Source organism: Pipistrellus kuhlii, unplaced genomic scaffold, assembly GCF_014108245.1.
Source record: "Pipistrellus kuhlii isolate mPipKuh1 unplaced genomic scaffold, mPipKuh1.p scaffold_m20_p_62, whole genome shotgun sequence".
NCBI classification, from domain to species: domain Eukaryota; kingdom Metazoa; phylum Chordata; class Mammalia; order Chiroptera; family Vespertilionidae; genus Pipistrellus; species Pipistrellus kuhlii.
In genome coordinates, this window is record NW_023425565.1 from 307,619 (window position 1) to 335,326 (window position 27,708).

The window sequence follows — 27,708 nt, forward strand, 5'->3', positions numbered from 1 at the left end:
CAGCTTAATTCTCTTGCGTGTGGATATCCAGTTTCCCCAGCACTATTTGTTGAAAACATTGCCCATTCCCCATGGAATGATTATGACAGCCTTGTCAACAATCTTTTGACCATATAGGCAAGGGTTTATTTCTGGGTTCTTTATTGTATTTTATTCATCTGTATGTCTATTTTTATGGCAGTACCACATCATGAAATCAGAAAATATGAGTCCTCCAGCTTTGTTCTTTTTCAAGATTGTTTGGCTCACACTTCCATCTGAAGTTGAGGATTGGCTTCTCTATTTCTGCAAAGAGATATTGCAATTTTGACAGGGATTACATAGGACACACTAGATGGCTTTGGGTAGTATTGACATCTTAAATATTATTTCATGATTCATGAAAATGGGATGTTTTTCCATTTGTTGTGTCTTCTTTAATTGCTTTCAGCAATGATTTATAGTTTCAAATTATTTTGTCTCCTTGGCTAACAGGCTAGCACAGCGCCAGCCCTAGCAGATCCTCCGTGAAGTGGGTTTGAGCATGCCTGGTTAACTACCAGGTAAGGATGAGACCCTCAGCCTGATATCAGCCTCTAGACCATAGTTCTTTTACTACCCAGGCAGTTTTATCCACTTGGAACTGTTCACACTTGGGTCAGCGCAGGCCACTCCCAGTTACCCTTCCGTGTATCAAGAGAAAAGAAACGTGCAGCCAGAGCTACGTCACTCCCAGCTAAGGTGGAGCCCACGGGTTCAGAGACCACTGGGCAGAACATAATCTGCACTTACCAGGATGGCGGCGCACAGGGTGCCCTCCCGGGGCTGCCCTCACAATGGTACCACAGACCGGGGCGTTCAGAACAACAGGCATGAGTCCGCTCAGGGTCCTGGAGGCCAGAAGTCTGAGGTCAAGGTGCCAGCAGAGCCATACTCCCTCTGGAGGTCCTAGGAAGGGTCTGCTTCAGGCTTCTCTCCAGCTTCCATCGGCTTCTTGGCTTGTGGCAGCATCACTCCCACCTTCACAGGCCGTTTTGTGTTATCTGTGTCAAATGTCCCCTCCTTATAGGAACACAAGTCCTGTGGATTAGGGCCCACCCCATTTCAGCATAACTTCAGCATGATACCTACGACACTCTATTTAAGGGTCTGAGGGACTGGAGTCAGGACTCTGACACTGAATTTGAGGAGACACAGTCCAGCCCCCGGCCCAGGTGAGGTGTCTAGAGCAAAGCCTGTTTTGGCCCTGTCTGCGGGTGTGTGGCCCAGGCTGTGCTAGGGAAGCTAACAGGACAGGAAGGGGGGCCCTGCCTCCCACAGCCTGGGCCGATCGGGGGAAGATGAAGGTGGGTCCAGGGAAAGCGGCCTTGGCAAGGTTCATGCTACCAAGTGGGGAGTCCAGGAGGACAATGAGTTACGACGTTCTCAGAAGAATTGAAGGTGAAATCACTGGGAGAGAACCGCTCCTTACCCACGTCAGGAAAGGACTGGCTCTCCCTTTGTCCTTCGGGGGGTGACATGGAAAGGGGACAGAGGGTGAATAATTTCTTAAAATTCGTGTCTTGGCCTGGGTTTTTAGAATCATAAAAGAGCCAGGGCATTGGAAGATCTCTGTCAGCTGAAAAATGGAGAAACCAAAGACATAAACAACAGGAGGGAAATGCCACCTCCATTGGCAATAGGAGCGCACGAAAACCAGGAATCCTTTTTCCATCTTCCTGGCAAAGGGGAAAAGAGGTGCAGTCAGTGCTGAGGACACAAAGGCCCTTCCCAGCACCTCCCACCCTTCTGCATGCCTTCCGGAAAAATGCTAATCTGTGGGGTGCACATGCATCCTCTTCCTTGACCTGGAGTCCACTCACAGCTTTTCAAGGGCCACAGCTCGTCCGAAACCTTGCAATGGTTGATTCACCCCCACTAGCAGGTTCTCTCTTCACACCTGGGGCCTGAGTCCACCCCTCTCTGCCCACCACTGTCCTTGTGGCAGCTGGTCCCACAGGTCCTCCCTGCCAAATGCCCTAGCACCTCGTTTGATTTTCCTCATCTTGTCTGAAGGTCTTATTTGTACACAACACATGTATACTGCTCCCCTCCATGAATGTAAAGTCAGGGCGCCATGAAGGCAGGGCCCTGCCACTCGGCCTTGGGGGCCTAGGGCTGGGCCTGCATGGACAATCAGTAGCGGGTTGCAGGAGGGCAGGCACTCTGGCGGAGCTGTGGGCTGCGCACAACACTGCACGACACGGAGGCAAAAAGGATGGGAGGTAGGGAAAATGTCACAAAATGTGTATGGACAACTTGATATATATGTAGCATAGAAAAAGGAAAGATAAAGAGCAAACACAAACAGGTGTGGTTTTTCTTTGCCTTTTTGTTTATTTATATTTTTAGAAGTTATTACAACATTACTTTTGAAATGAGAAAAATAATATTTATTAAGAAAGTAAAAATGCCAACGCCGGGTCTGAAGTCGGTGGAAGCTCCTGCCAGGCCAGGGATGCTGGTCCCTCGCGTTTCGGCCGTGGCCCTGGTGTCCTGGGCAGACCGGCCAGTGCGCTCCCGCTTCCCGCGGTGGGCCTGCCCGGAGGGACCGACGGACCTGCCCGGAGGGAGCGGCCTGCCCGAGGGAGCGGCCTGCCCGGAGGGAGCGGCCTGCCTGCCCGGAGGAACCGGCCTGCCCGGAGGGACCGACCTGCCTGCCCGGAGGAACCGGCCTGCCTGCCCAGAGGGACCGACCTGCCTGCCCGGAGGAACCGGCCTGCCTGCCCAGAGGGACCGACCTGCCCGGAGGGACGGAGCAGCCTGCCCGGAGGGACCGGCCTGCCTGGAGGGACGGGCGGCCCGCGGAGCCCGCGGACTGGAGGAGTGCGCTCGGACGGACAGGGAGGGCAGGGCGCGGGCGGTCTCGGTCCCTGACCCTGAGCGGAGGCGGGGCCAGCACTGCGGCCGGACGGGCCGGGAAGAGCGGCCGGAGCTCCCGCCTCCGCCTCCCGGTCCGCGGGGCGCCAGCGCACTGCACTTCCGGTCCGCGCGGGCCTCCCGCGGGGCGGGGCTCCGCAGGGACGCGGCGCCCGGCCCCCAGCGCCCGGAGACCGGAACTGCGCGCGCGGAACTAGGCTTTGGGCGCCGACTGAGGACGACGCGGGCAGCAACGGGCCAGCCCGGGCGGCGCGCAGGCGGCGCGGAGGGAGCGCTCCCCGTGGGTAGGGAGGAGCTGGCCAAGCACCCTGCGCCCCGCCCCGCCCGCCTCACGCGCCTCCTCCCCGCCCGGCGCCAGGCCTCGCCCCGCCCCGCCCGCCTCACGCGCCTCCTCCCCGCCCGGCGCCAGGCCCCGCTCCGCCCCGCCCGCCTCACGCGGCTCCCCCCCGCCCGGCGCCAGACTTCCCCGCCCGCGGCTGGAGCGCGCCGCCCGCCCCAGCGCCCTCCGCTGCGTAGCGGGTGGGGCCGCGGCGAGTCCGCCTGCCCCGGTCCCCGGCTTCCCCTTCCGCCCGGGCTCGCGCGCCCGCAGCCCGGCTCTCGCAGCAGCCCGGCTCTCGCAGGGCCGCCCGGGAGAGCGAGGCCAGCCCGCCCGCGCCCCTCGCAGCCCCGGACTGCCCGCCGCTCCAGCCGCGCCCCCGAGGAGGTGCAGGGCCGCTCGGGGGGAAGGGTGTCCCCACAGGACGCTGTGGGGCTCCATGGCCCCCGCGCCCAGAATGTGCTGCTGAGGCCCGTTTCCCGTCCCGCACCTGATGGAGGTTAGAGCACCAGCGGACAGCGGGTCCTCAGGAAACAGGCACCCGAAAAACACCTCAGGAAACAGGCACCCGAAAACACCTCAGAAAACAGGCACCCGAAAAACACCTCAGGAAACTGGCACCCGAAAACACCTCAGGAAACAGGCACCCGAAAAACGCATTCTGCCCAGTCTTGTGCCAAACTCAGAACTCACGGAGGTAAAAAACACGGTGGAAGGGGGGGACACACCTGCCTGGCGCGGGAACTCAGTGACTGCACATACGCGAGCACCCCTCTCCCAGGGGCAGGGCCTGGAAAGGGGGGGGATTGTAGTTAGGAAACCGACCAACAGCGAGATGATCAAGGGCTGCCCGCGGGTGTCCTGTTCATTGCATGTACCCCAGGAGGGACATTCCACAAAACACCTCCTCGGCACTCTTCAAACTGTCAGACAGGAGCTGGAGGAGGCAGGGCAACCTAATAGAATGTAGTGGACCCCAGGGCAAAAAGGGACATCAAGTATAACGCCGAATAAAGTTTGGATTTGGCTCATTTTTAAAAAATGGTTTAATCAAGACCAATTTTTTTCTCTTGGGCTTTTTAAGAAAAAATAAATTTCTGTTTCTAAGCCTACTCTTATCATAGGGAATGTCCTTTGTAACAAACTCAGACACCAGCATAATTTCTACATTAACGGTGTATGTAAATTCCTTTAGAGCTGGAAACCTGGAATTATTTGCAAAGGACAAAATATTTCTCAATCTTGTTTATTTGACCAAGCTCTCCAGTAGCTGTTTCAAATTGAATTAAACCTCCGTAAAATACAAGGAATTTAGAAGCCACACCATACTTTATACTAAAAGAATAAAGATTTTTATTAAGCATTGTAAGTTGCATTCAATAGCCTTCAATACACCACACCACAACCCATCTACAATCAGTCAAACCCAACAGCAGTTCATTCTTGCACAATCCATGAGTTAGGGCAAAACTCCCTTCAACTTACAGTAAGATCCTACTCAGGTCTTGCGGGCAGGGATTGGGGAATTACATCTCGTTTCTGATCACTAATGTGTGATGAAGAGCATCAGGAGAATTATATGAAAACAAATAAGAAGTGATTCTAATTTCAAAGTACATTGTTTGGAAACATTAACAAAAACATCAAAATGATATAAGTATACCTGCTTCTACTAAATTCTTGATGGGAAAGTTCTCAAGAACAAGCAATTTGTTTCCTGCTACAGGGGGGGTGGGGGGCGGGTGGGGGGGCATTTAAAGATCGAGGGGATTTTTTTTTTCTTCACAGAATTTCATATTTTGCTAATATGAAGGCATAAAACAGCAACAAAGAACAGTAATGCATACAGCAGTGAATACACCAGGGTAATGTTGATATTCGAAACAGCTAGATAATTTTGGGGTGTTTTAGAATAAATGCAACAGAGGTCAATAATCACAAAATTTTAAGGTTAGAGCAAGATCAGTCAATGACTAAACAGAGTTAACATCTTTTATAGAACTATTACTGATTATTAGCATTTTTGTTTTGCAAATGGGCACATACTGGTAAGAATGGAAGAAAGGACAATAACATGCATAATATTAACTACACACTTTAAAAATTATGAACCATGCAGAAGTTTAGCTCAAGTAGTAGCACTAATGGTCTACATTCGATTCAAAACCACATAGTTCATTGATCACAGATGCATGGTATTTAAGTCACAAAAAGTTTCAGAACACATTGTATTGATTTTGAAAGGTCATTTGTATTTTCTATGATTTCAACTTTATCTCCATTTAACTTGTAAAGTATGTATGATGTACTGTATATTTAAAATCAGCAGAACGGCAATATTACTCTATAATTTTTTGTTTTGATAGTTGCACTTTTTCTTTTAACACAAAAGAACCACATCAACAGTGATGAAATTTAAGTAAGAAAAACTGTGGTTGTGCCTTATTTCTTTCATAATCATAAAATCAAAGCCTTAAACAAAGCTTTCTTGTGAACAGTAATGCAAAATCAAAGATAATGGCATACATATGGTGCCAAATGCTAAAATGATATTTTAAGCTATATATACTTAAAGACTGCCAAAATTTGTTTTTATAGTTCAAGAAACACAACTATAGGCTTTTGTCATAACCAGTTTAAACTTTGTGTGTACTTCATTTTAAGAGTGGGAGTCAAATGCTCTTCATTTTCTTTCTCTTTTTGTTTATTGTAGCATTTTGACTACAACTGGTTAAAACTAAAATTGTGTTTTTTAAATCTCTGATATCAAAGAGGGATCCGAATTTCCAAAGTCCTCATTTTTCTCTTACGGAAAGGAAAAAATGTACATAACTGTAGGCTCTCTTTCTCTCCAGATATTCCTAAATCCTTACCCTTCCAGCATCCTTCACCCTCTATAAAAAATAAGTTTATTCTTCTTGCTTTAAGACAGCTGCCTCCAGAGCATCGGCTCCACGGCAAGCACTGTCTGTGCTTAGTGCATTTAAGTGAGGATTTGTATTGCACGTCTTAGAGTCATTGTTCAAGGCACTTTCTGAGTGGCTGGGGGCCCTGGTGTCGCCTACACTCCCATTCATCTGGGAAGCCGGCTCCTCAGCCACCACTCCGTTTTCAGCCAGGGACCCGTCTGAAGATATGGCGGAGGACTTAGATTCCCCGGATCTCGACTTCAGTTCTTTGGCCACTTCTTCTGCTGAAGCAGCATAAGGAGGCTTGCCCTGTTCAAAATGAATTACACAAGCGATTAGCAGCTTTCGGTAAACGGTGGGAAAGGGGGGGTGCTAACAAAGCCTAATGATATTGCAGATTCAAGAGCAGAATACAGAGTATGTACTTTCTTTTTTTAAATAGATTTTTATTTTTACAACATTTTATGTTTTTATTGATTTTAGAAAGAGAGGAAGGGAGAGGGGAACATCCATGTGAGTGAAACATCAATCAGTTGCCTCCTGCATGCATCCCAACTGGGATCAAATCCACCACCTTTTGGTGTTTGGGACAATGTTCCAACCAACTGAGCCACCCCGGCCAGGGCAGAGTATGTACTTCCCTCTACATTCTGTTATATACTCCCTACACTCTGTAAGTCTGTACACACTCTGTACATGGGCATATACTCTACATGCATTCTCTACATGGTAACATACTCTGCCTTTGCTTCTCATTGACCTGCATCTGGCAGAAGCTTCTCTGCATCTCAGCAGTTCCTCCTGTGCCCCCCATCCCTCAGCTTCCCTGTAGTTAATGTGCTGACATTGAGGGAGATCCCCATTTGAAAAGCCCGATCTAACCCTTTTGTATAGCACTGAGTCATTGAAAGTAAAAAAGGTCCCTCAGTGAGTCTCCTCTGGGCTGTCCTGCACATGACCACCAATGGGATATCTGCATGTTAACAGGCAGCAGGGGTGTCCACTTCTACTGGGGAATGAAGACATGACACAATCATTGCTGGGCAACCGAGGCAAGAAGGAAGCCTTGGCAAGACAATCGCTATATGTGTTTGTGGCTTATCTCTTATGAAAGGGTCTCCCCTCTTCCTAACAGATTTAAAAACAATGCTCTGAGAAAAAAAATGAGCATTGAGACTGACTCGGCACATTTTCTCTCAGTACGGAACCATGAAGACAGACTGAGATCTTTCAGTTGCTTACATCTTAGAGCATGGGTTTCTCAACCTGGCATCATGACATTTTGGACCTCATAATTGTGCCATGGGCTGTCTGTGCACTGTAGGGAGGTTGGAAAAATGACTGGCCTCTGCCCACAGAAGGCCAAGCACTGGCAGCCAAGCTGTGACAATTTCCCCGTCTCCAAACAAGCCAGTGTCCCCTGGGCTGGCGTGGACAGGGCTGAGACCCACTGTCAGAGACTGACTGTCGCTGAAGAAAATGGTCTTCACCTTCAAAAGGTTATTGTTCAGATAAGAAAGCAGAGGCCCAGGCTGCTTAGACGTCTTCTAGCTCCACATCCCATCCCGCTGGCGATGCATCTAATGCCTTCTAGTCCTTTCTACTCTGAGGATCAGAGTGTTTGTCTGGTTCAAAATAAAGACTACCTGCTCAGTCCAAATAGAGTTGAAGATGCCCATCACACTTGTATTAGGGATGGTTCTTCTACACCCTCTGGGTTCCATGACCCACACTGTCTTCTCATTTTAGCTTTCAATCCCAGAATTCGGAAACACTAATGTAAACTTTTCCAGAGGTCTATACTATAGTGATTTTCTTGGAACTTTGAGATAAATAATGTAAAAACATAGGACAAGTAAAATATAGGAGGGCTAAATAGGGGCAAAATCTAATAATGAAAATCTCCGGTACATGCTTTCAAACCTGTCTCTCAAGAAAAAAATCCACTTGCTGGACCAAGCACACACCAGCGGTGGTTAGCAGTGGTGGTGGGCAGCCCCTCACACCCTCACAGACGCCACTGCAGGAACTGTGTCAGGGCACGATTGATAGAGGGTGTGGGGGGGGGGGGGCGGTTTTGCACAGAGGATGCAACAGGAATTAGAAGGAAAGCCAGCTTGTACCACTCTCTATAGCCCATTCTTCCTGCAAACCTTGGTCACTGTGAGGCATGCCCCCACCAAGTGACCACAAGCACAGGGTGATGCTGCCTGCTCTGCACACATCCTCTTAGAACTGGCCCCCCCCAGGATGGCAACAACGGAGAGAGGACAGCTCAGAAACTCTCAGGAGACAAGCTGCCCTTCATTATCTGTCCTTCTCAAGATATAAGAACACTGATGTCACCTAAAATGAGCAACCGAAAGTACCAAGGTGGAACCACACGTACCGCCATTATAGAAAAACTAGAGGCCCGATGCACAGATTGTGTACCAGTGGGGGTCCCTCAGCCTGGCCTGTGGACATCCCCTGAGGAGTCCTAGATTGTGAGAGGGTGCAGGCCAAGCTGAGGGACCCCACCGGGGCTGGGGAGGGACCATGTAAGGGCTCCAGGGTGTGTCCAGCCTATCTCACCCAGTCCCAATCAGTTGGACCCCAACAGCAAGTTAACATACTGGTTGGAAAGTCTGCCCACCTGGTGGTCAGTGCGCATCATAGCAACTGGTTGAATGGTCGAACAAATGGTTGGACACTTAGTCTGTTAGGCTTTTACTATATAGGATAAGGAATGGACCAACATTCCTAAAGACAATGAAATACGGCAGAAAGGCATGTCCGTAAATGGCAAAGACTGCTACGTCTGATTTCCAAATGGGTTATGACAGGACAGGACATGCACCAATCAAGAAAAGTGAGGTGAACAACAAGCAAGATGGCTGCCCAGGTAAACACCTAGCAGCAGCCGCACACAACAATTTCAATAAGATACAACTAAAATATAAAATGGACATTACCCAGAACTACAGGAAAGTCAACTGACTGGAAATTCTATAACGAAAAGCAAGGAGAAAACCAAAAGGAAGCGCGGAGGAGCTGTAAAACCCTAAGGCACAGAGAGGACAGAGCCGGAGAGGAGGGCGGCTGAGTGCCTGGCTGGCGTTCTCTAGCAGGAAGGAGATAAAAGCTCCGACTGTGTTGGGCCCCAGTTCTGACTGCTCTGAGCCCCAGTTCTAGGCCAGACCCCGGGGACCCAGGCTCATCCATAGGGAGCTGGGCTGTAAGGCGGAACCCCGGGGGAGTGGTGAAAGGAGGTCCTGGAGGCGCGCACATTGCATGCAGAGAAGGGACGGTTGGCTATGCCGCGGAATTGCCCTGGCGGGAAGGAGACAGGGGCTCCAGACTGCTCTGAACGCCACCTCCAACTCCACTTCCAACTGAACTGAACCCCAATACCGGGCTCATTGGGGGAAAGCCTAGACTGTTTGGTAGCAGGCGAAAATCGAGGGCACCTTTCTCTCAGAGGTGCTTGCAGGGAGTACTGAAGGACCCGTATAGGGCAGGGCTGATAGAAGCCAAGGCTGTAGGCTCCACCCTGAAACTCCGCCCCATCTATAGCTGCAAAATGCGACAACGAAATATATCACAAACGAAAGAAATGGAGGACAAAAAGCGACTGGATATAGAGTTCAAATCTACGCTTATAAGGTATTTCAAGAATTTCTTAGAAAAGATCGATAAGACCTATGAGGATATGAAAAGAGATCAACTAGAATTAATAAGGAATCAACAAGAAATGATAAGGGATCAACAAGAAATAAAGAATACATTGTCTGAAATAAAAAACATTATACAGAGTCCTAAAAACAGAATGGCAGATTGCAAGAATCAAGTCAAAGATTTGGAACATAAAGAGCCAGAAGACACTCCTCCACAGAGGCTAGAAGGCAAGAGAATCCAGAAAATTGAAGATAATGTAAGAAACCTCTGGGACAACTTCAAGCGAACCAACTTAAGAATTATGGGGGTCCCAGAAGATGAGAGAGAGCAAGATATCGAAAACATACTGAAAGAAATAGTGACAGAAAACTTCCCCCACCTGGTGAGGTGAAAGAATTAGACTTACAAGTCCAGGAAGCGCACAGAACTCCAAACAAAAGGAATCCAAAGAGGACCACACCAAGACAAATCATAATTAAAATTCCAAGAGCAAAAGACAAAGAGAGAATATTAAAAGCAGCAAGAGCAAAGAAGGTAGTTACCTATAAAGGAGCACCTATATGATTGTCAGCTGATTTCTCAACAGAAACCATGCAGGCCAGATGGGAATGGCAAGAAATATTCAAGGTGATGAATAGTAAGAACTTACAGCCAAAGATAATCTATCCAGCAAAGCTATCACTCAGAATCGAAGGTCAGATAAAGAGCTTCACTAATAAAAAAAAGCTAAAGGAGTTCATCAACACCAAACCAGAATTATATGAATTGCTGAAGGGGGTTCTTTCAGAAGAGAAAGTAAATAAAGATAAAAATTATGAACAACAAATACATAACTATCAACAAGTGAATCTAAAAACCAAGGAAATTAAAAAAAAAATCTGATGAACAATATTAACTGGTGAATATAATATAATAGAATCAGAGGTATGGAAGGGGAGTGAACTGACGATTCTTGGGGAAAAGGGGAGAGGGGGATGAGGGAAGAGACTGAATATAAACTGTGCACCTATGGATGAGGACAATGGAGAGTGGGGAAAGGGCAGAGGATGGGTGGGAACCTGGTGGAGGAGAGCAATGGTGGGGGGGGGGGGTAAGGAACATTTGTAATAATATGAACAATAAAAATTTATTTAAAAAAATGAGGTGAAAATTTTAGGGAAGAATTCAGTAAGAAAAGATTATTCATGGGCGATGGCGGGTGGGGGGGGGCAATAGGAGGATAAGGACACATATGTAATACCTTAAAATACCTTAATCAATAAAGAAATTAAAAATAAATAAATTTGGCTGGGAAAATAAAAGAATACTAAACTAGAAAAAACACACCACATAAACATTATAAAATACCCAAAGAAAGTGAAAAGGAAGACAATTTTTTAAATCAGAAAAAAAGTTAGAGAAATGCAAATCAAAACTACGTTTGATACTACTTCATACCATCTGGGAAGGCTAAACTCAAAGACAAACAATAAAAAATATTGGGAGAGAATGTAGAGGAACCAAACCCTCAGACATTTCTGGAGGAACAGAAAATGGTGCAGCCACTTTGGAAAAACTGTTTGGTGGTTCCTCAATTAGTTAAATTTATCTACCACCTGAGAATTTACTCTTACTTATATACCCAAGAGAACTGAAAGCATGTGTCCACACAAAAAATGTGCCTATAATGACTCTAGTTAACTATACTCTATTATACAGGGTGGGGTAAAAGTGGGTTTATAATTGTGAATACACAAAACACAGAATTTATTCTAATATTATTTATTTTTCACATCAACTATAAATCTATTTTTGCTCCACCCTGTATATTTGAAGGTTGCTAAGAGAGTAGATCTTAAAAGTTATCACAAACAGAAAAGCTTGTTTAATTATGTAAGATTATGGATTTTAACTAGAGTTTAATGTGGTTATCAATTTGTAATACATATAAACTAGTGGCCCAGTGCACAAATTCATGCACATTGAAAGGGAATTTGGTGCAAGTGAACCAGATTCAGGGCTGACAGGGCCCCAGCAGCAACCTAACCTGCAGATTGAAGCATCTGCTTCCTGGTGGTCATTGTGCTTCATAGCTACCAGTGGAATTGGTAGGAATAGAAAATGGTGCAGCCATTTGGGTGGTGGTGGGGGGTGGGGCTGGCTGCTGGAAGCCGGGGAAGATGGCCCTGATGGCAGGCCAGGCCTAGGGACCATACCCTAGTAAAGTAGGTAACAGTTATGGGACATTCCAAGTTAACCATTCCCTGGGTTCTTAGGAACCAAGATCCTCAGGATGGAAGCATATACAGATATAAACAGCAAAGATTAAGTAAAATTTCTAAAGTTCTAAATTTGTTTTTGGTTTTTGTTTTTTGAAAATATATTTTATTCATTTTTTACAGAGAGGAAGGGAGAGAGATAGAGAGCTAGAAACGTCGATGAGAGAGAAACATCGACCAGCTGCCTCCTGCATACTTCCCACCAGGAAATGTGCCCGTAACCAATGTACATGCCCTTGACCGGAATCGAACCTGGGACCCTTCAGTCTGCAGACCAATGCTCTACCACTGAGCCAAACCAGTTTCGGCTAAAGTTCTAAATTTGAATTGAAAGAATCAATATAAACTCTTGAGGTTTTCATTGAAAAGAAAAAGTCAGCAGCATACATGTATGTACACAGCATACATGATATGCATGCACATATCATCCCTCTAGCTCTGACCACAGGAAAAGCACAGAAGTCATGACACAACGTGGCGAAAGGACATCTAGACAATGAAGAGGCCAAGTTGAAAGCACCTTAGACAGCAGTTTGAATTGGAAACCTTGGTATGAATTCATGAGGATTCTATCTTTTTCAAAAGTATACTATTTTAATGTTCTTATTGATTCGAGAGAGGAAGGGAGAGATAGAAACATTAATGATGAGAGAGAATCATTTATTGGCTGCCTCCTTACACCCCCTACTGGGGATTGAACCTGCAACCCAGGCATGTGCCCTGATCAGGAATTGAACTGGGACCTCCTGTTTCATGGGTCGACGCTCAATCACTGAACATACCTGCTCAGCTAGGAGTCTATCTGAGCAATACATATAGTAAAACGCATATATGTGTGTGTGCAATTCATGTATGAAGAAATGGAGTTGTGCCTGTGTGCACAGAGCACCACGAACAGTGACCAAACCCATGGCAGTCAGAGTGTACCAGTGCCTATAATATGATATTGAAAAGCTGTTTCCCATGGAAGAAACTAGGAGAAGTGGCTATTGCAGGTCCTCTGGGCTGAGTGACACCCTAGACAGAAAGCTACTGAGGACCTCAGGTCACAGCTAAAGGACGCAGTGACCTAGGACGGGCAGGTGACTGGAACTTCACATGCAGACCTTGTCTTCCCTGTAGAGGCTGTAAAACTCAGCACCAGAAGCACGTACTTATAAAAATACTGCAATAAATAAAAAGAAACGATGGGTCGAGAACATCTTCGTTCTGAATGAATGGTCTGGTCATTGTGGCACCGAGAGGGACCAACACGTAAAAATAGATAAGCAGTCAGGAAAGCACGCATCTGCATGGATAAACCCGAGAACAAGCAGCACTCAGACCCAGCTGCTGGCATCTGAGAGAGTAAGCAGAGCCTCACTCAGTGTACGTGTACACTCAGCCAGATCAGGTCTGTCATGGAATGCTTGGGCTGTGCTTTCAAGATTAAAGGACAAGAAAGAGAGAGATTGAAACAGCAACCAAATGAGCAAAACTCTACTGTGTCTAGGGACAACACACATCACCACAGGGAACAGTTCTGGGTCATGATTTTTTTGGGCACAGGCACTGGGATAAGGAGAGAGGAGCTCTCAGTATGGCAGGTGATGGTATTCATCACGGTGATGGCATGTGAGTATTTGGCTTATAATGAGTAAAGCAACACGTCTGTTTTGTGCAGTTTTTGAGAATTTATTATTGGACTGTTACACTAGAATTCCCTTATGCTAGGTCACAAATTCACTGTAGGCACTACCTTTTTTTTTTTTTTTTTTTTAAATATATTTTATTGACATTTTACAGAGAGGAAGGGAGAGGGACAGAGAGTTAGAAACATCAATGAGCTGCCTCCTGCACATCCCTTACTGGGGATGTGCCCGCAAACAAGGTCCATGCCCTTGACCAGAATCAAACCTGGGACCCTTCAGTTCGCAGGCCAATGCTCTATCCACTGAGCCAAACCAGTCAGAGCTGCACTAACTTCTATTTATTAACTGGTAGCCTGCGTTTTCTAATGTTTTCTGACTTACTAAGAAAATTCCCAAGGTATAAGATGTTTTATATTAAAGTGTATGAGCAATGTGTGGACAGTTCCTACTTCCAGCTCCGAAAGGCCCTCTTAACCCCTGAGGATGACAAGAACACCAGGGCCATCTTTACAGAGAGCTCTGGGCTCCTAGACCTGTGGAGAGGCTGAGTGCTCTCGGCTCCAAGTGCTCCTGGGTAAAGGCAGAGGCAGACAGAGCCAAGCCCCACCCTTGCCAGATGCTGTGCTGCAAAGAGGCTGCCTGGTCCCACTCTCGGGGAAGACTGGGCTCTGTACTTGATTTGTTTGATGTGTTTCATTAAAAACAAGTGACAAGGTGAAAGACCACCTGGTAAAGACAGTTTTATCTTCTGTTGGCCAAGTAAGTTCTAATGGGTTATTAATATATTAGTCACAAGAGTGCATGCTTTTTTAAAATTAATCCTCTAATCCTCACAGGAGGATATTTTTCCATTGATTTTTAGAAAGTAGAGGGAAGGGGAAAGACAGAGAGAAACATCAATGTGAGAGAGATACATTGATTAATTGTCTCCCTGGTATACCCTGATCAGGGCCAGGGTTTGAGCTTGCAACTGAGGTTCATGCCCTTGACTGGAATCAAACCCAGGACCCTTGAGTCCGAGGGACAACATTCTATCCACCGAGCCAAACCGGCCAGGGCAAGAGTGCACTCCTCTTAATGTTTACATGAATGGCATCGAAATAAACTGTACACTGTGGTTAAATACCATAATTCAAGAAATGGGACGACATACTACAGTGCTAAAGCTGACTGGTATCTTTCTTCACCAGGATCCAGATCCTTTCAACCAAAGCAGAAGAATGTCCCAGTCTTTCCTGAAGTCAAGCACATGACTTGTGTCCTCTTGGGATTATCCTTTAAGCAGCACAGCACCCAGCAAGTGGTGGGATAAGAAGTTAGTCAAGATGGCCCAGGAGAAGGAGAAAAGCAGACCTCCTGTCCCAGCACTGAAAGTCAGGATTTCCTTTTTAAATCCTAAATGCTATTTACCTAATAATGTTTCCTAACATAAACACTATTAGTGGCCCTGGATTATTCTCCGTAAATCCCTACAAGCAGCTGTGAACCTGAGTACAAACCTAATGGAAATGATTTGAGGGACTTAAAGGGGGGTGAGCACCACATGCCAACATCAAGTTAGATGTTCCATAAACAGCCCAGCAACCCCGCCCCTCTGGGCTCGGGCAATAAGCACTAGCCTGGAAGTCAAAATACTAGGGAGTAAGCAGCACCAGCATTATGTGTGTGATTACCTGAATCGCACCCTGGTTTTTGTAGCCTCTGCCATAGTACCTCCCACCTCTTCCAAAGGTTCTGATCACTGGGGTGGAAATAACTCCGCGTGGACGCCTGAAGAATAAATCATACAAAAGCAGAAAGACTTGAATATGTTATGAATAGCACTTAAACCATTTAAAAATCACATCAAATGGATTTAAAGGTATCTAATCTTATGCTATAGGAAGCACTGAGTTTATTAAATCATGGACATGCCAAAGATTGATTCCAAGGAATCAATCTTATTTTTCTTGGTTCACATCCAATGCATGCAATTTGAAAGATAATACATTTCAAACATACTACTGTTTTAAACATTTATAAATAGTTAGTTGAATAATGGGTAGATAATTACTTGACAATTTAAATAATTATATAAAGGTATATATAATGCAATCCTATAAAACCACTATGAATTCTATAGAGTGAATTTAGTGATATAATAAAAATGTTTCTAGTAAACGGAAAAGCAAATAAGAGCTATTTCTAAATCTCTACAGATACATGTTCACTGATCAGCACTTACCCTCTGGCTGGTCCTCCAACAGAAACGACCTGCAGGGGGAAAGGCCCTCGGCCCCCGCGGCCCCGCCTGCTCCCAGCCCAGTGGCCGACCACCGTGCCCGCTATCTCCAGCTTCCCTCCCTGAGAAGGCATAGGCTGGATTCCTACACAACCAAGAGAAAAACAAAGCCCCTTTAGACGCCAGGATTGAGAATGGCGAAGAAAAACGAAAAACCGGGAAACGCTTTCCTTCCGGGCGTGGTTTGTGCTCTGCATGAAGGCCTATTTTGTTTATCTCAATATATCCAAAATAATGTTATTTGCACTTGTAGTCAATATAGAAAGCTATTAATGAAATCATCTGCTTTATTTTTTCCATATTAAAGCTTTAAAGTACATCTTTCACTCAGAACACAGCTTAAGTGCTTTGAGAGCCACGTGCGGCCAGTGACTGCTACACTGGGCACTGCACATCTGAGTTCCAGACACGATTTGGAGAAGTGAGGAGGCAGCTCCTCTTGTCATTTCACTCTAAGGTTCCTGATCCCCGTGCTCCCCCGACTGCAGACTAGCAGGAGAGCCCAGCCCAGGGCTCACTGTGTGCGGCATGGCACCGGGACAGGAAGGAAAAGGCACCGACAGCAGGAGAGCCCAGGGAGGCGGGAAAGGGGACACAGGCCCAGTGCGGAGGGACATGCTCCTGTGGCCAGAGGGGCTGCGTTCATCTCACTGCTACACAAGATTTATCTCACAGCCCTCTGTGTGCACCCAAGTAATTGAGCTGGAAAACGTTCCTGGTTAAAAGAGAAAGGCCTGCCTATCCTCAAAGTTCCATAAAAATGTATGTGAATAACCCTCTCGTGGAGACTTGATGGCCAGGTTTAAATTGCGGTCCCCAAACGCAGGATTTGTGACAAGGCACCAAGTCTCAGGTCTCATATTACAGCAAAATCACAAGACATAATTTCAAGACTAAATGCTAAGACTTTTTCTCCTTTGTAAGTTTAATACAAATAAGAGAAGCAATGGGAATTTAAAATAAACAAATTATATATCTACTATCAGATGTTTCTTTTAAAATGTTTCAAACTGTGTTAAGTTTTTATGCCAAGAATTCTACTGTGGCCTTAGAACCTTCTATGCATGCACAATCCTCTCTACCGAGACAGCTGCTGGGGGACAAGGAAGGAGACTCCCTGGTGTCACAGGAAGTGATGGTTGGAGGACTGTGTGCACACAGAGCCTGTGTATGGACACATGGAAGCCCAGAAGGAAGGCGGGGAGGGGCCACAGCAAAGCTGCTGCAGATACAGAGACCTGGGGGCAAACAGACGCTGGGAGAGGAGCAGAAACAAACACGGGGGAGGGGCTCACGGAAAGGACGCGCTGCTAGAGTCAGGACAGCAGAGGAGCCAGAGGAGCAGGGAACTGCGGGCGGGCGGGCGGGCAGAAGCTCTAGAAGGCATGGCATAATTACCGCCCTGCGACTTGCTAGTCCTGCTGCCGTCACTGCCCGAGAAGGCTCCACAGTGTCCTGCTGCTGTCGCCACGCGGAAGGCACGGTAGGCGCCTGCTGCTACAGTTTCCCCATAGGGGCCTCCAAAGCCACAGACTCCTGTGGGACCCGGGAGGAGAGAGAGGGGAGAAGCTGTGAGGAAGCAGGTTCAGGGGCCCCCAGTGGTTTTCAGGCAGGGCAATCCCCATTTCCTAGGTTTTGTTCTTGTACCATCAACGGCCAGGGAGGGTCTCCCAGCCCCTCTTGTCAACACCAGGACACTGCCCCCGATACTGAAGGAGCCTCCTGCAGCTAGGAGCTATCTCGTGGCCCAGGCAGCATCTAGGAGGCCTTAATAAAGGACACCTCATAGGAGAAAAAAATGTTTAAAATCTCATCACTGCAACAGCTTTTGTAGCTCCTTTTCCCTTCCCCAGAAACTCTTCTGGGATTATTTGTCCCTTTCATAACTAAGCCAGAGAATTAATTACAGTGTCTCAACATGGCAAGATAGGGCCCACAAAGGCCTGCAAGCTGTGTGGGCCTCTGTCTTCCCACACTAGCACGGTCCTACCTGCAAAGGTGGACATACTCACCTGCAAAGCCACGCCCTCGGCCCTGAGCTGGGGGGACAGGCCCGAAGTGCCTCGGGTACACAGAGGAGGGGTAGAAAGGCAGCGCCGAGGGCGGTGGGAAGGGGAGTGGGAGGCTTTGCCGGGAGAAGTTCAGCCCTTCCAGGATGCTCTGCCGCATCTTCTCCACCTTGGCAGCTTGCTCAGCCTGCAAGTCAAGCGCAGCATGTGAACATGTGACTTACAAGGTTCCAGCTGAATTAGAATGCACAGGAGAGAAGTGACCTATAGGCTGCTGTGCCACGTCTGGTTATTTATCTGTAAACAGTCAGTCTGCTCAGTAGTACTTGTTTGCAGAATGAAAACATGACCGCAAGAGCAAAATTGCAAAAAATAAATAAATAAATAAATAAATAAATAAATAAAATACCTCTTAATCTTAAAAACAAAAACGAATTTCTTCTATCTGAGCAGATCTCAGGTGAGAACCATTGACTCCAAAAGCTACTCATGAAACTGTAAATTTGGTTCTCAAAATCAATGCTAAGTCAAGCCTTCTCATCCAGTTTCCTCTTTCCACCCGTGCACTGCCGAGCTCACATCTTTAAAGCTGATTTTCCTCTCTTTATATCAGGGCAGGTGTCCACTGCGTTTCAGAGTGAACTGGTACAGAGTGATGGAGGCCTCCTCAGGGAAGCCTGGAGCTCACGCCTCAGGACGGGACCTGGCCTGTCTGCAAGACTGCCCGTGAGAAGACTGTTGTATCATTTCATGTTCATTACAACATGTTACAACATGATACAACATAACCTACACACGTGGAATATACAACTTGCATGTGTCAAATGCCATTGACTTCAGTGCTATAACTCAACCCAAAAAAGCTCATTCAAGATTCAAAAAATTCAACTGGAGTGTCTTGTGAACAACCAATCTTTAACCAGAATTTGAAGATGTGCTTACATCGTAGTAAATCAGTCCTTAGAGGTTGCATGTTTTAAAGTCTACGGTTTAAAGGCTTTAACAGAATTTGAGCCTCTTTTAGGCAAAGAGACAAATAACCTGATAACCTACTTCACTCTATTTTTAAACCAAATTAAAAAAAAAAACAAAAAAAAAAACACTAAAAAACCCCGTCAATCCTTTCTATTCATGAGCTCCACACATCTGTGAATTCACCTATTTGCTAAAATGTACTTGTAATTCCACATCAACACTGAGCATTCTCGTGACCATTCACAGATGTGCGGAGTAGGGGACACTTTGGGGTTCAAGTTGAGGGTGAAGAAGACGACACCCCACCTTTGGCTTCAGCTTTTACACTGTAAACGAATGGCCTGTTCACCAGCTACTTCGTGGTGTTTAAAAGGTGGTGAGTTTGCTGTGTGACTTAGCCCCATGTGCAGTGCTGAGAGCTCTTGGAGTTCCTAAGTACCAGGCTGTGAAAGCACCTTCTGGAGAAAATACGTGGGTGAGGTGAGCTTTGACCATTTCAGCTGAGTTACGGCGCTGCTGGCACTGAGTTCAACGTGAGTGAATTTACAATATATGTTCATTAACATGTCTTTAAATAGGAACACACATAAACAAGGTTCTATGTTGATCAGTTGACAAAAATGTCCCTGGAGGATAGAGGAACCTCACCTTGCATTTCCCCTACGAGGCAACGTTCAGTATCTGCTAATTCAATGTCTGAGGCAAATGCATAGAACTAACCATGGTGATTAATGAGAGTCTAATGTCAATGTATATCCAGAGCTCAGCACTGAACTGACATGAACCCCCACATGGGCTGGACCCAATCTAAAACAGAATGCCATCTCCGTGGGTCATCACAGATTTGGTAAGAAAGATGACTGATTAGACCGTGAGCAGTATTACCCCGTTTGAAGGTGGCCAGCCGGTCCTCCCACCTCCACCAGACTGACCTGACCATCACAGAGGTCGATGAGTGGGGTCTTTTCCCGGCTTGCTTTGAGGAGTTTGGACTGGAAGAGCTTGCCATCAAAATACATCCAAGGACAGCAGTGTTCCCAGGGCACGGGCTGGCCACATGCGTCGTTTGCAAACAGGGCCATGTCCACGCCACTCATGAAGAGAGCTGACAGCTGAATGCCTCGAGGGTCGAGGTTCTCAATCTTTAAATGGAAAAGAGTGATTTCTATGGAGTAAGAGTACTGCATTACCAAGTTGTCACAATGTCTGACTGCAACTCTCACGGTTAACCAGGACACCCCTCAACCAGCCACCCTAAGCAACCTGTTCATCAACACCATTCAGTGACCTAGCTAGCACTGGCCTGTTTCAACACAAAGACTTTTTATGTTAGTTAACATTTAAATTTAAGAGACTATTTTATCAACATACTGAAGCATTTCAATTTGGACGTGTGAAACATTATACAAGTGTAAAATAATACTATGATTAAGGTTGACACATGATAAAGTAACACATTATAAATAGTCTCCTTAGCAATTAAGAAGCCCACAATTCATTTATGAAATAAAACTTTTACACTTCAGATTCTATATACTGGTAGTAAATTAACAGAAAGATTGTAAAAAGAAACACTCTAACAAGATTATGCATTTTTCAAATAGTTATATTAAAAAATTACTTGTTATAATTTCATTTGAAAACTCGTACTTTGTTTACATTATTTTATATGTTAATGTTTTAGATAGCAACTTATTAATGAGATTGTCAAAATGTTTTAGGAGAAATGGATAGCTTGTAAATGAAAGAACACAACAACAAAACACTGTATCTGAACCATGCAGCCTATCCGAGTCTAGAGGCTGTCTCCCTTCTTCTCCCTGGGTCCCTGCGCTGGGAGCCCGCCTGGTGTGCGCCGCCCTCTGGCCTGGCCTCTGCTGTGCAGGTTGAGGAACACTGACAAATACAGTCAACTCTTGATTATCTGTCTGTGAAGGACCTAGTTTGTGGATTATCCGGGACTGAGTTTTAGCTGTCCTGGTTTCTGTCTTCCCACATGGATAGAATCTCAAGAATGTTATCTTTACGGGTTTCAACCTAAACAATACCTACAAGAGGCAGAAAAACTGCCTTTTCATTAAAGAGAAAAAGATAATTTTAGTGCCAAATATTGATGAATTTATGAATATTTGCTGTGTTGTGCTATCAGTCCCCATTATTAGTTAACATTATGTTTTTCCAACCATTTTTTAAATTGAAATACATTTTTTATTGTTGATTTTTTTATTTTTAAGTCAATGCAGTTCAGAACTTCCTGAACCTGGAGAAGTCTCTCCACCCTGCTGGCCCCTGCTTCTCCCTGCAATGTTGGAAAGGGGAACTCAACATGTTCACTGGAGGACAGGCGGGGTTAGGGTGATGGAATTAGATGCATTTTTATGTTTATGAGCAGAAAGTAGGGGAAAAGAGGGCAGACAGGAAGTGGAAATTCTGAGTCTCAAGGCAGTAACGGGGTTTCTCCTCCCTAAAAGCTGACATTGTGGGAATGTGCCAGGCCTCCAGCCACTCTTTCTGCTGGCCATGGCCTCTGGGCGAGATCAAAGCTGAGGGAAAGGCAACTGTGCGGCGCTGCTCAGAAGCCTGCTGGCTACAAAAGCCATGAAGGTGCCGCAGCAGCCTTCTGTGCGAGCACGGTGCTGCTCCCATGCCTTGTCACCGGTGGTGCTAGTCACACTGACAACAAACCCTGACTTGACTAATAAAGCTCAAAACCACTCTGGGCAGATGGTTCTTAACCTCTGAGTGTTGAGGTTAAGAAAGGACAGCTGATGTGTGGAGCATAGAAGCACCCTAGTTAGAGAGAGTAATCTCCTGTGAGCTGATGAGAGGAATGGAGAAGCCTACACTATCCACACACATTTCTTATTTTAAATAGCCTCACCATAAGTTGAAATTACGTCTTTATGATTTAAAAAATCATTTTCAAGTCACTTAGTTTCAGTAGTAACAACTACCAATAAAAGTTGGCTAAATAATGGGAATAAAATCTCAGTTGCTATGTATATTTGGCCAATTTTTTAAATTACTTTACATAGCAGTTTATACTTCTGTCCTTAAATGTTAATTATACAAAGAATATTGTCTACTATTTACGGGGAACTTAGTAAATTTTATCAGACACTGATCTAATTGTTTTTGCATGTTTTGCCTCATTTACATCTCAATAATCATGATGCAGGTGCTGCTCTTAATTCTCCATTTAACAGATGAAGAACCTGAACCACAGCAGCTCAAGGTCACAATACTGATAACTAATTGCACCAGAATCTGAACCCTTGACCACAGAAATAGCTGTAATCCTCACACTCCAATCTCATTTTCTTATACTAACTAGGATAAAATATTCAACATTATCCAAAGTTCCTCAACTTAAGAAATGTTGACAATATTTTTTGACTTTAAAGGAACTACAGTTGGAATTTAATCTCTGCCCAATTAGGCCAAGAACCAAATTCCAGTGAAGTAACTTTGTCTGACTTCTGATTACTGGGCAGCTGACTCTTCCTATGACTGGTCCTGTTTACCTACATGCACAACAGCTCATTAAAGCACCACAGACATGCTGCAGCCCATACGCCGTCTTTACCACTCTTCATTTTCCATCTGCATATTTTGCACTTGGCATGTGAAACTATTAGAAGATGTAAGACAATTATAGGGATGTCAAGAGCAAGGAGAAAGACACTGGACAAAAACTGAAACTGTGCAAAGGTCCTTCTCCTCACCCTTCACCCGCCCCTTCTCCAAACACAGCACTGACTCTGCTTAATGATTTTATTCCCGCTGGGAACCCAGGAGAAGCACCTGCTATACCAAAGAAAAGTGAGGGTGTAAGCACGGCCCCAGGGCCTCAATGAGCCACACAGAACACAAATGTTTAGGATGCAGGGGGGTGGACAGAGCACAGACCAAATGAAACTCTTATAAAGTCATTCTAACTAATAGTTTCAATGTACAATATTTCACCAACAAACCTCCCACCAGAAAAGTCAACCAGAGGCCAAATTGTCAAAATTAGGACTTTCCTTTCTCTTTTCCTGTTTATTCTCAAAGCACATGGATAGAATGGAAGAGAAACAGGGTCTGGCAATCCACAAACTGGATAACGGCCCTTAAAACACCACCAAATATCAAGAGTTGACTATATCCTACACAGTGAAAAGGTTTTTTTTATAGGAAAGCACTGTCACTGATTTTGATATATCAAAACAACTTTTAATGATTAAATGAAAAAGAAATCTTAAAATTTGCTTTTCTATCACTGCATTTTAGGACCCTCTCTCAGCTCTACATAGGAATTTTTGTAGCATTTAAATAATGATTATTCCCATCAGTTCTCAGTCTGATAGCTGAGAGTATCTTCAATCTTAAAAAACCAATTACCTCAATCCCCAAGGACAGCTTTTGTTTTTTCTTCTGATTCTTTCAAAACCTATACTATTCACGGAGTGCCAACATGCAGGCTGCCCTTGGTGAAGGGAACACAGACCTCTAGCCCAGAAGAGTCAAAGGGACAGGGGTGGCCTGCAGTACCTGCACTTTCTAACACAGCTCTAGACACCTAGCTTTAGATGAAGGATCAGGAGAAACCATGAGAGCACTAAGACTTCAAAAGAACCAAAATGAAAGCTTAGAGTGTGACTGTCTTTCAAAAGTTATATCCTATGTGTTGATCCAAAAATGAAAAGGATATGGGAGAAAAGATGAACTTTGAGTAAAAGCAACTTGATGGTGAATAAGGCTTGGTGGGCATACCTGATACCTGGCGGTCTGATTTTCAGAACTGGGATGTCAATACTGATGTAATAATCTAAATAAGAGAAACAGGAAGTAGAGGTAGAGGGATGGCACCACACTCTAGTAAAAGTATTTACAACACCCCTGAGCACAGTCTGGTGATGAAGATGGTGGTGGCGGCACCACAGTCTAGGACACAGGAGGTAGAGCCTGTGCTTAGTACCAGCTCTCAGGGGACACCCGGCCAAATATTCTAGAACAAAAAACTGAAATTCAAAACCATTAAAAATAATTTCTGTCTAACAAACAGAAAAGCTTAATCTACAAAGTAAAGAATACAATTTGAGGTAGATTCTCCTACTATTTGTTATCTTATTTATCTTGTTTCAAAGTCATCAGAAGCCTGAGATGACCACAATGACATGGGCTCCCCACAGTCAAGGGTCACTCAACACCAAATTTAACTCAATAATTTAGGGAAACCAAAAATTTATTGATCCCCAACTGTAGAACACTAAAAATCTATGAAGTGAGCCTAACACTCCTCCTTAGGGAAAGAGCGCCTTCATAAAGAATGGCAAAAAGATCTAAAAGTGGAGGCGATTTCATCAAAAGAGATTACTTGATTACAAATAAAATTTTGTAAAACAAACAAATAAATAACCAACAGCAAAGAAAAAAAAAACACAAAACCCTATGCATTAAAAAGAAAAGGCAGATTCACTAATTTAGCTAACTCTGAAAATTCTTGAACTTTCTAAAATTTGGTGTAGAAATTAGAAAGCAAGTACATATAGCCATGCGAACACAGCAACCAATAAAAGTGCACTAAAAAGATAAGCACACTGAAAACTCAGGTGACAACGTGGAGAAACTGATATTGTTAAAACAAAGAATAAAAGGAATTACTAGAAGGGAAAATTAAAAGGAATATGATGTTAAATATAGACTAAAAGGGCACAGGAATGATGATATAACGTTCTTCAAGTATTTTTTTAAAAGGGATTAACAATATTAGGAGGACAAAGACTATGGTTTTTGTTTTGTTTTTAGAGAAAACGAATGTTGTAATTAGGAACAACAGAACGAAATAAGAAAAAGATCCTGGCCAGATGTTAGGAAATTCTTAAGACCAAGCCCTCCCTCCCAGGGTTTGGGATCCCCACCTGAAATAAAAGGCAAGTTCATTCATGATGTGAAAAACAAGAATAAAACACCCGTTGGTATATAAGGGAAAATATCAGACAAAAGTAGACTTGACCATTTCAATAGCTGGGAAGGAACTCCCTTTGCCCTGAAGGCTCTCAGGTTCTCTTCCTGAGCATTACTAGTTTGAAGTCCTCAGCGGCCAGGTGAGGTGAGCTGTCCCTGGACTCCAGAGCAAGGCTCCAGGACAAGGAAGGAGGTGTTAGTTACCTTGAGTTCCTGCAGCTGATCAGGCTCATAGAGTTTGGGGGACAATGCCTGAGCCAGGAAGGCATCCAGCTCCTGACGACGCAGTATCCGTGCTCCAGGCCACTGCACCATATACCTGCCGGGTGGACAGACAGAGAGGGCCTGCAATTAGGATGCAGCGGTCCCCAGACATATGCATAACCTGGTGTTCAGGCTTATACAGACTTCTTACCCAGCTTTCCTAGTTTCAGTGATGATGCCACTTTCAAAACCCAATCATCACCTGGCCAATTAGCATTTTAGAGTAATTAAAAATAACACACTAAATTTATACCTACTGCAAACTAGCTCGTTGGTGATTTTTGATAGACGGCACTTTTGTAAAGTATTTAAATCCTGAAAACACATACGTAATATATGCCGAATTTATATGTTTATCTACTTAATTCAAGACAGGATACCCAGGAGATGAATCCCTTGGTGAAGTGTCTCATGAACCATCTGCACAAGGGGACCAGCGGGGGCCGGTGAGTGTCAGGAATGAAGTGGAAAGGAAGACCAGGATGAGAATTGAAGCTGCAGTCTTCAGAATGCATGCCTACAGTCCCCGAGCACAGGTTTACTGGGGGCACCTGAGTGAGCAGCTGATGGGAAAGCAATTTCTACATCGACAGCTTCCATTAGCCCGAGAACCACCAGGTGTCCACATGGCCTTTTCCCTCCAATCCTCTTCCCCTTATTCACCTGGCAGTGCTGACGCCCGTTTCTGGTGTGAGCCTGAGGGACTAACCACTAAGAACTTGGTCATAAGTCCTGTTCAAGTCCAACAGTTCCTAATTCTCTGCATCCTGCACACTTGAAGGGTGGCCTAATCAAGTTGCCAGCTGGTCACTAGAAACAACTTCTGGTGACAGATTCCTATGTCATCTCTGCATGACAAGCCTCACAAAGCGCTTTTTAGTCCCGTCTGCAAGGGAAGTTTTCTTGGGCTTAACATCTAAGGCACATGTGTCAAACACAAGGCCCTCGGGCCAAATCCGTCCCGCCAGGCCTTGCAATGTGGCCCGCACCGTGCTGTCATCACTGCACTCCGCTGCGTTTCCATCACAATGACAGTTTATGACTGTTCAGTAAACCATTCGGCCCGCGATTTAGGCTGGATTTTAGATTTTGGCCCCTTCTCTGATTGAGTTCGACACCCCTAAGATTCTAAGGCAACAAAAACGAGAATCGGAGTTGGTACAAAGCCCTATTTCTTTTTTATAACAATTAATATTCACCACAGGACCAGGAACTAATGGGAGAAGAAAGAGGTTCCATCCAGTCCATTAAGAGAAATCTTTTCAATAAAAATCCCAGCACTGCTCACCAGGTGCCAGGCATTGGTTTAATCATTTATATGCATTGGCTCCTCACATGGTCACAGAAACTCAGAGCTTAGATACTTCATGGTAAAATTACGTAGCCTTAGTAGGAAGTAAATTACCCTCAAAGTAAAAGAACAGTGGATGTTAAATCTCTGTAGTATTTCTCTCTGATTAGATATACTTTAAAGAACAATGTAAAAGTTTTATTTCATTAAACTGCCAATATTTGCAATGACAAAAATGACGTCCTTTACAGTGTCTCAGAGACACAGATATTAAATCCGATGGCTTTATGAGCTCCATGCACAGGAAGCGGAAAGGAAGCCCGGGGGGAATTAAAACTGGCCTTCAGGATGAGTGCCGCAGCCCTGAGCACAGGAAAGCAGCAGCAAATATGGAGCAAGTCCCTCCACTTCTCTCTGAAAAACTACTGTGGAGAAGACTACCCAATGTTCTTTGCCTAAGCATCCATGTTAGACGCCCTTTATGTTTTAAAACTTGTGATTAAATGCACAACATAAAATTTACCACTGAACCATCTCTGAGTGAGCAGTGCAGTGGTGTTAGTACATAGCTGTGCGACTATCCCCACCACCCACCCCACAACTCCTTTCCTCCCAAGCCTATGAAACACTGACTCCCCCGCTCCCAAGCCCTTGGCTAGATGTTACCGTACTTTAAAAATCATTAATCAGAGAAACAATATCTTGGGGGCAGGTTGTTTTTCTCAAGATCTTTCCTGGTTTTTCTTGCTGCAAAGACTCCCAGAATTCAGTTTAGCTGCAGCAACAAACAGTCTTTTTGGTTAAAATATCTGCTATTTCCTCCATTTGGCTTCCTCTTACATTTTGACAGAGTTACCATTTACTTCTTTCTCACTGGAAGTCCTGGGAAAGCTTCTGGATGCAGAAGAGTATAAAAAGGACATAAAGATATGCAGCTGCATAAACAAGTGGCTCACCACCACCCAGGATGGCACTGCACCCTCGGTTCTGCCCAGGTTATGTCCACACGACTTGGAGCTGCACTGACAGTGCTCAGCCCTCTACGTCGCTGTTTTCTCTGGACATTCTTTTCCACGCCTTCTCCTAGGGCCTCAGGTTTCCTACCATGAAGGTGGGAGGGTATCTGCGGCTCCCTTTCCTCACCCTCCTCTCACTGCCCTTTACAAGTGTGGGAGCCAGGGCAGAAAGGGGGCGCTGGAACAGGCTCCACTGGTTCTCTGGAGTCCTGTGTGGGGTTCAAGGCCTCCATATGCTATTTCGGTTACTGATT

General features: G+C 45.3%; 1 protein-coding gene across 7 annotated transcripts in view; it reads right to left on the minus strand.

The window, feature by feature from the left end:
* Positions 1-4,543: 4,543 nt before the first annotated feature.
* Positions 4,544-27,708, minus strand: part of FAM120A (family with sequence similarity 120A) — a 104,790-nt gene continuing 81,625 nt past the window's right edge. For 2 of the 7 annotated variants that reach the window (XM_045575052.1, XM_036420150.2), the window contains 7 exons: positions 25,088-25,202; positions 19,867-20,076; positions 17,963-18,146; positions 17,349-17,486; positions 15,894-16,035; positions 15,343-15,439; positions 4,544-6,432 (listed from right to left, as the gene is read on the minus strand). In XM_045575052.1, coding sequence (XP_045431008.1) covers positions 6,124-6,432; positions 15,343-15,439; positions 15,894-16,035; positions 17,349-17,486; positions 17,963-18,146; positions 19,867-20,076; positions 25,088-25,202 — 1,195 coding nt within the window. In that variant the 3' untranslated portion in view covers positions 4,544-6,123. Of the gene's footprint in view, positions 6,433-15,342; positions 15,440-15,893; positions 16,036-17,348; positions 17,487-17,962; positions 18,147-19,866; positions 20,077-23,696; positions 23,745-25,087; positions 25,203-27,708 lie in introns of those variants that run through there. The other 5 variants (XM_036420151.2, XR_004984701.2, XM_036420153.2 and 2 more) reach the window with 5 other exon arrangements.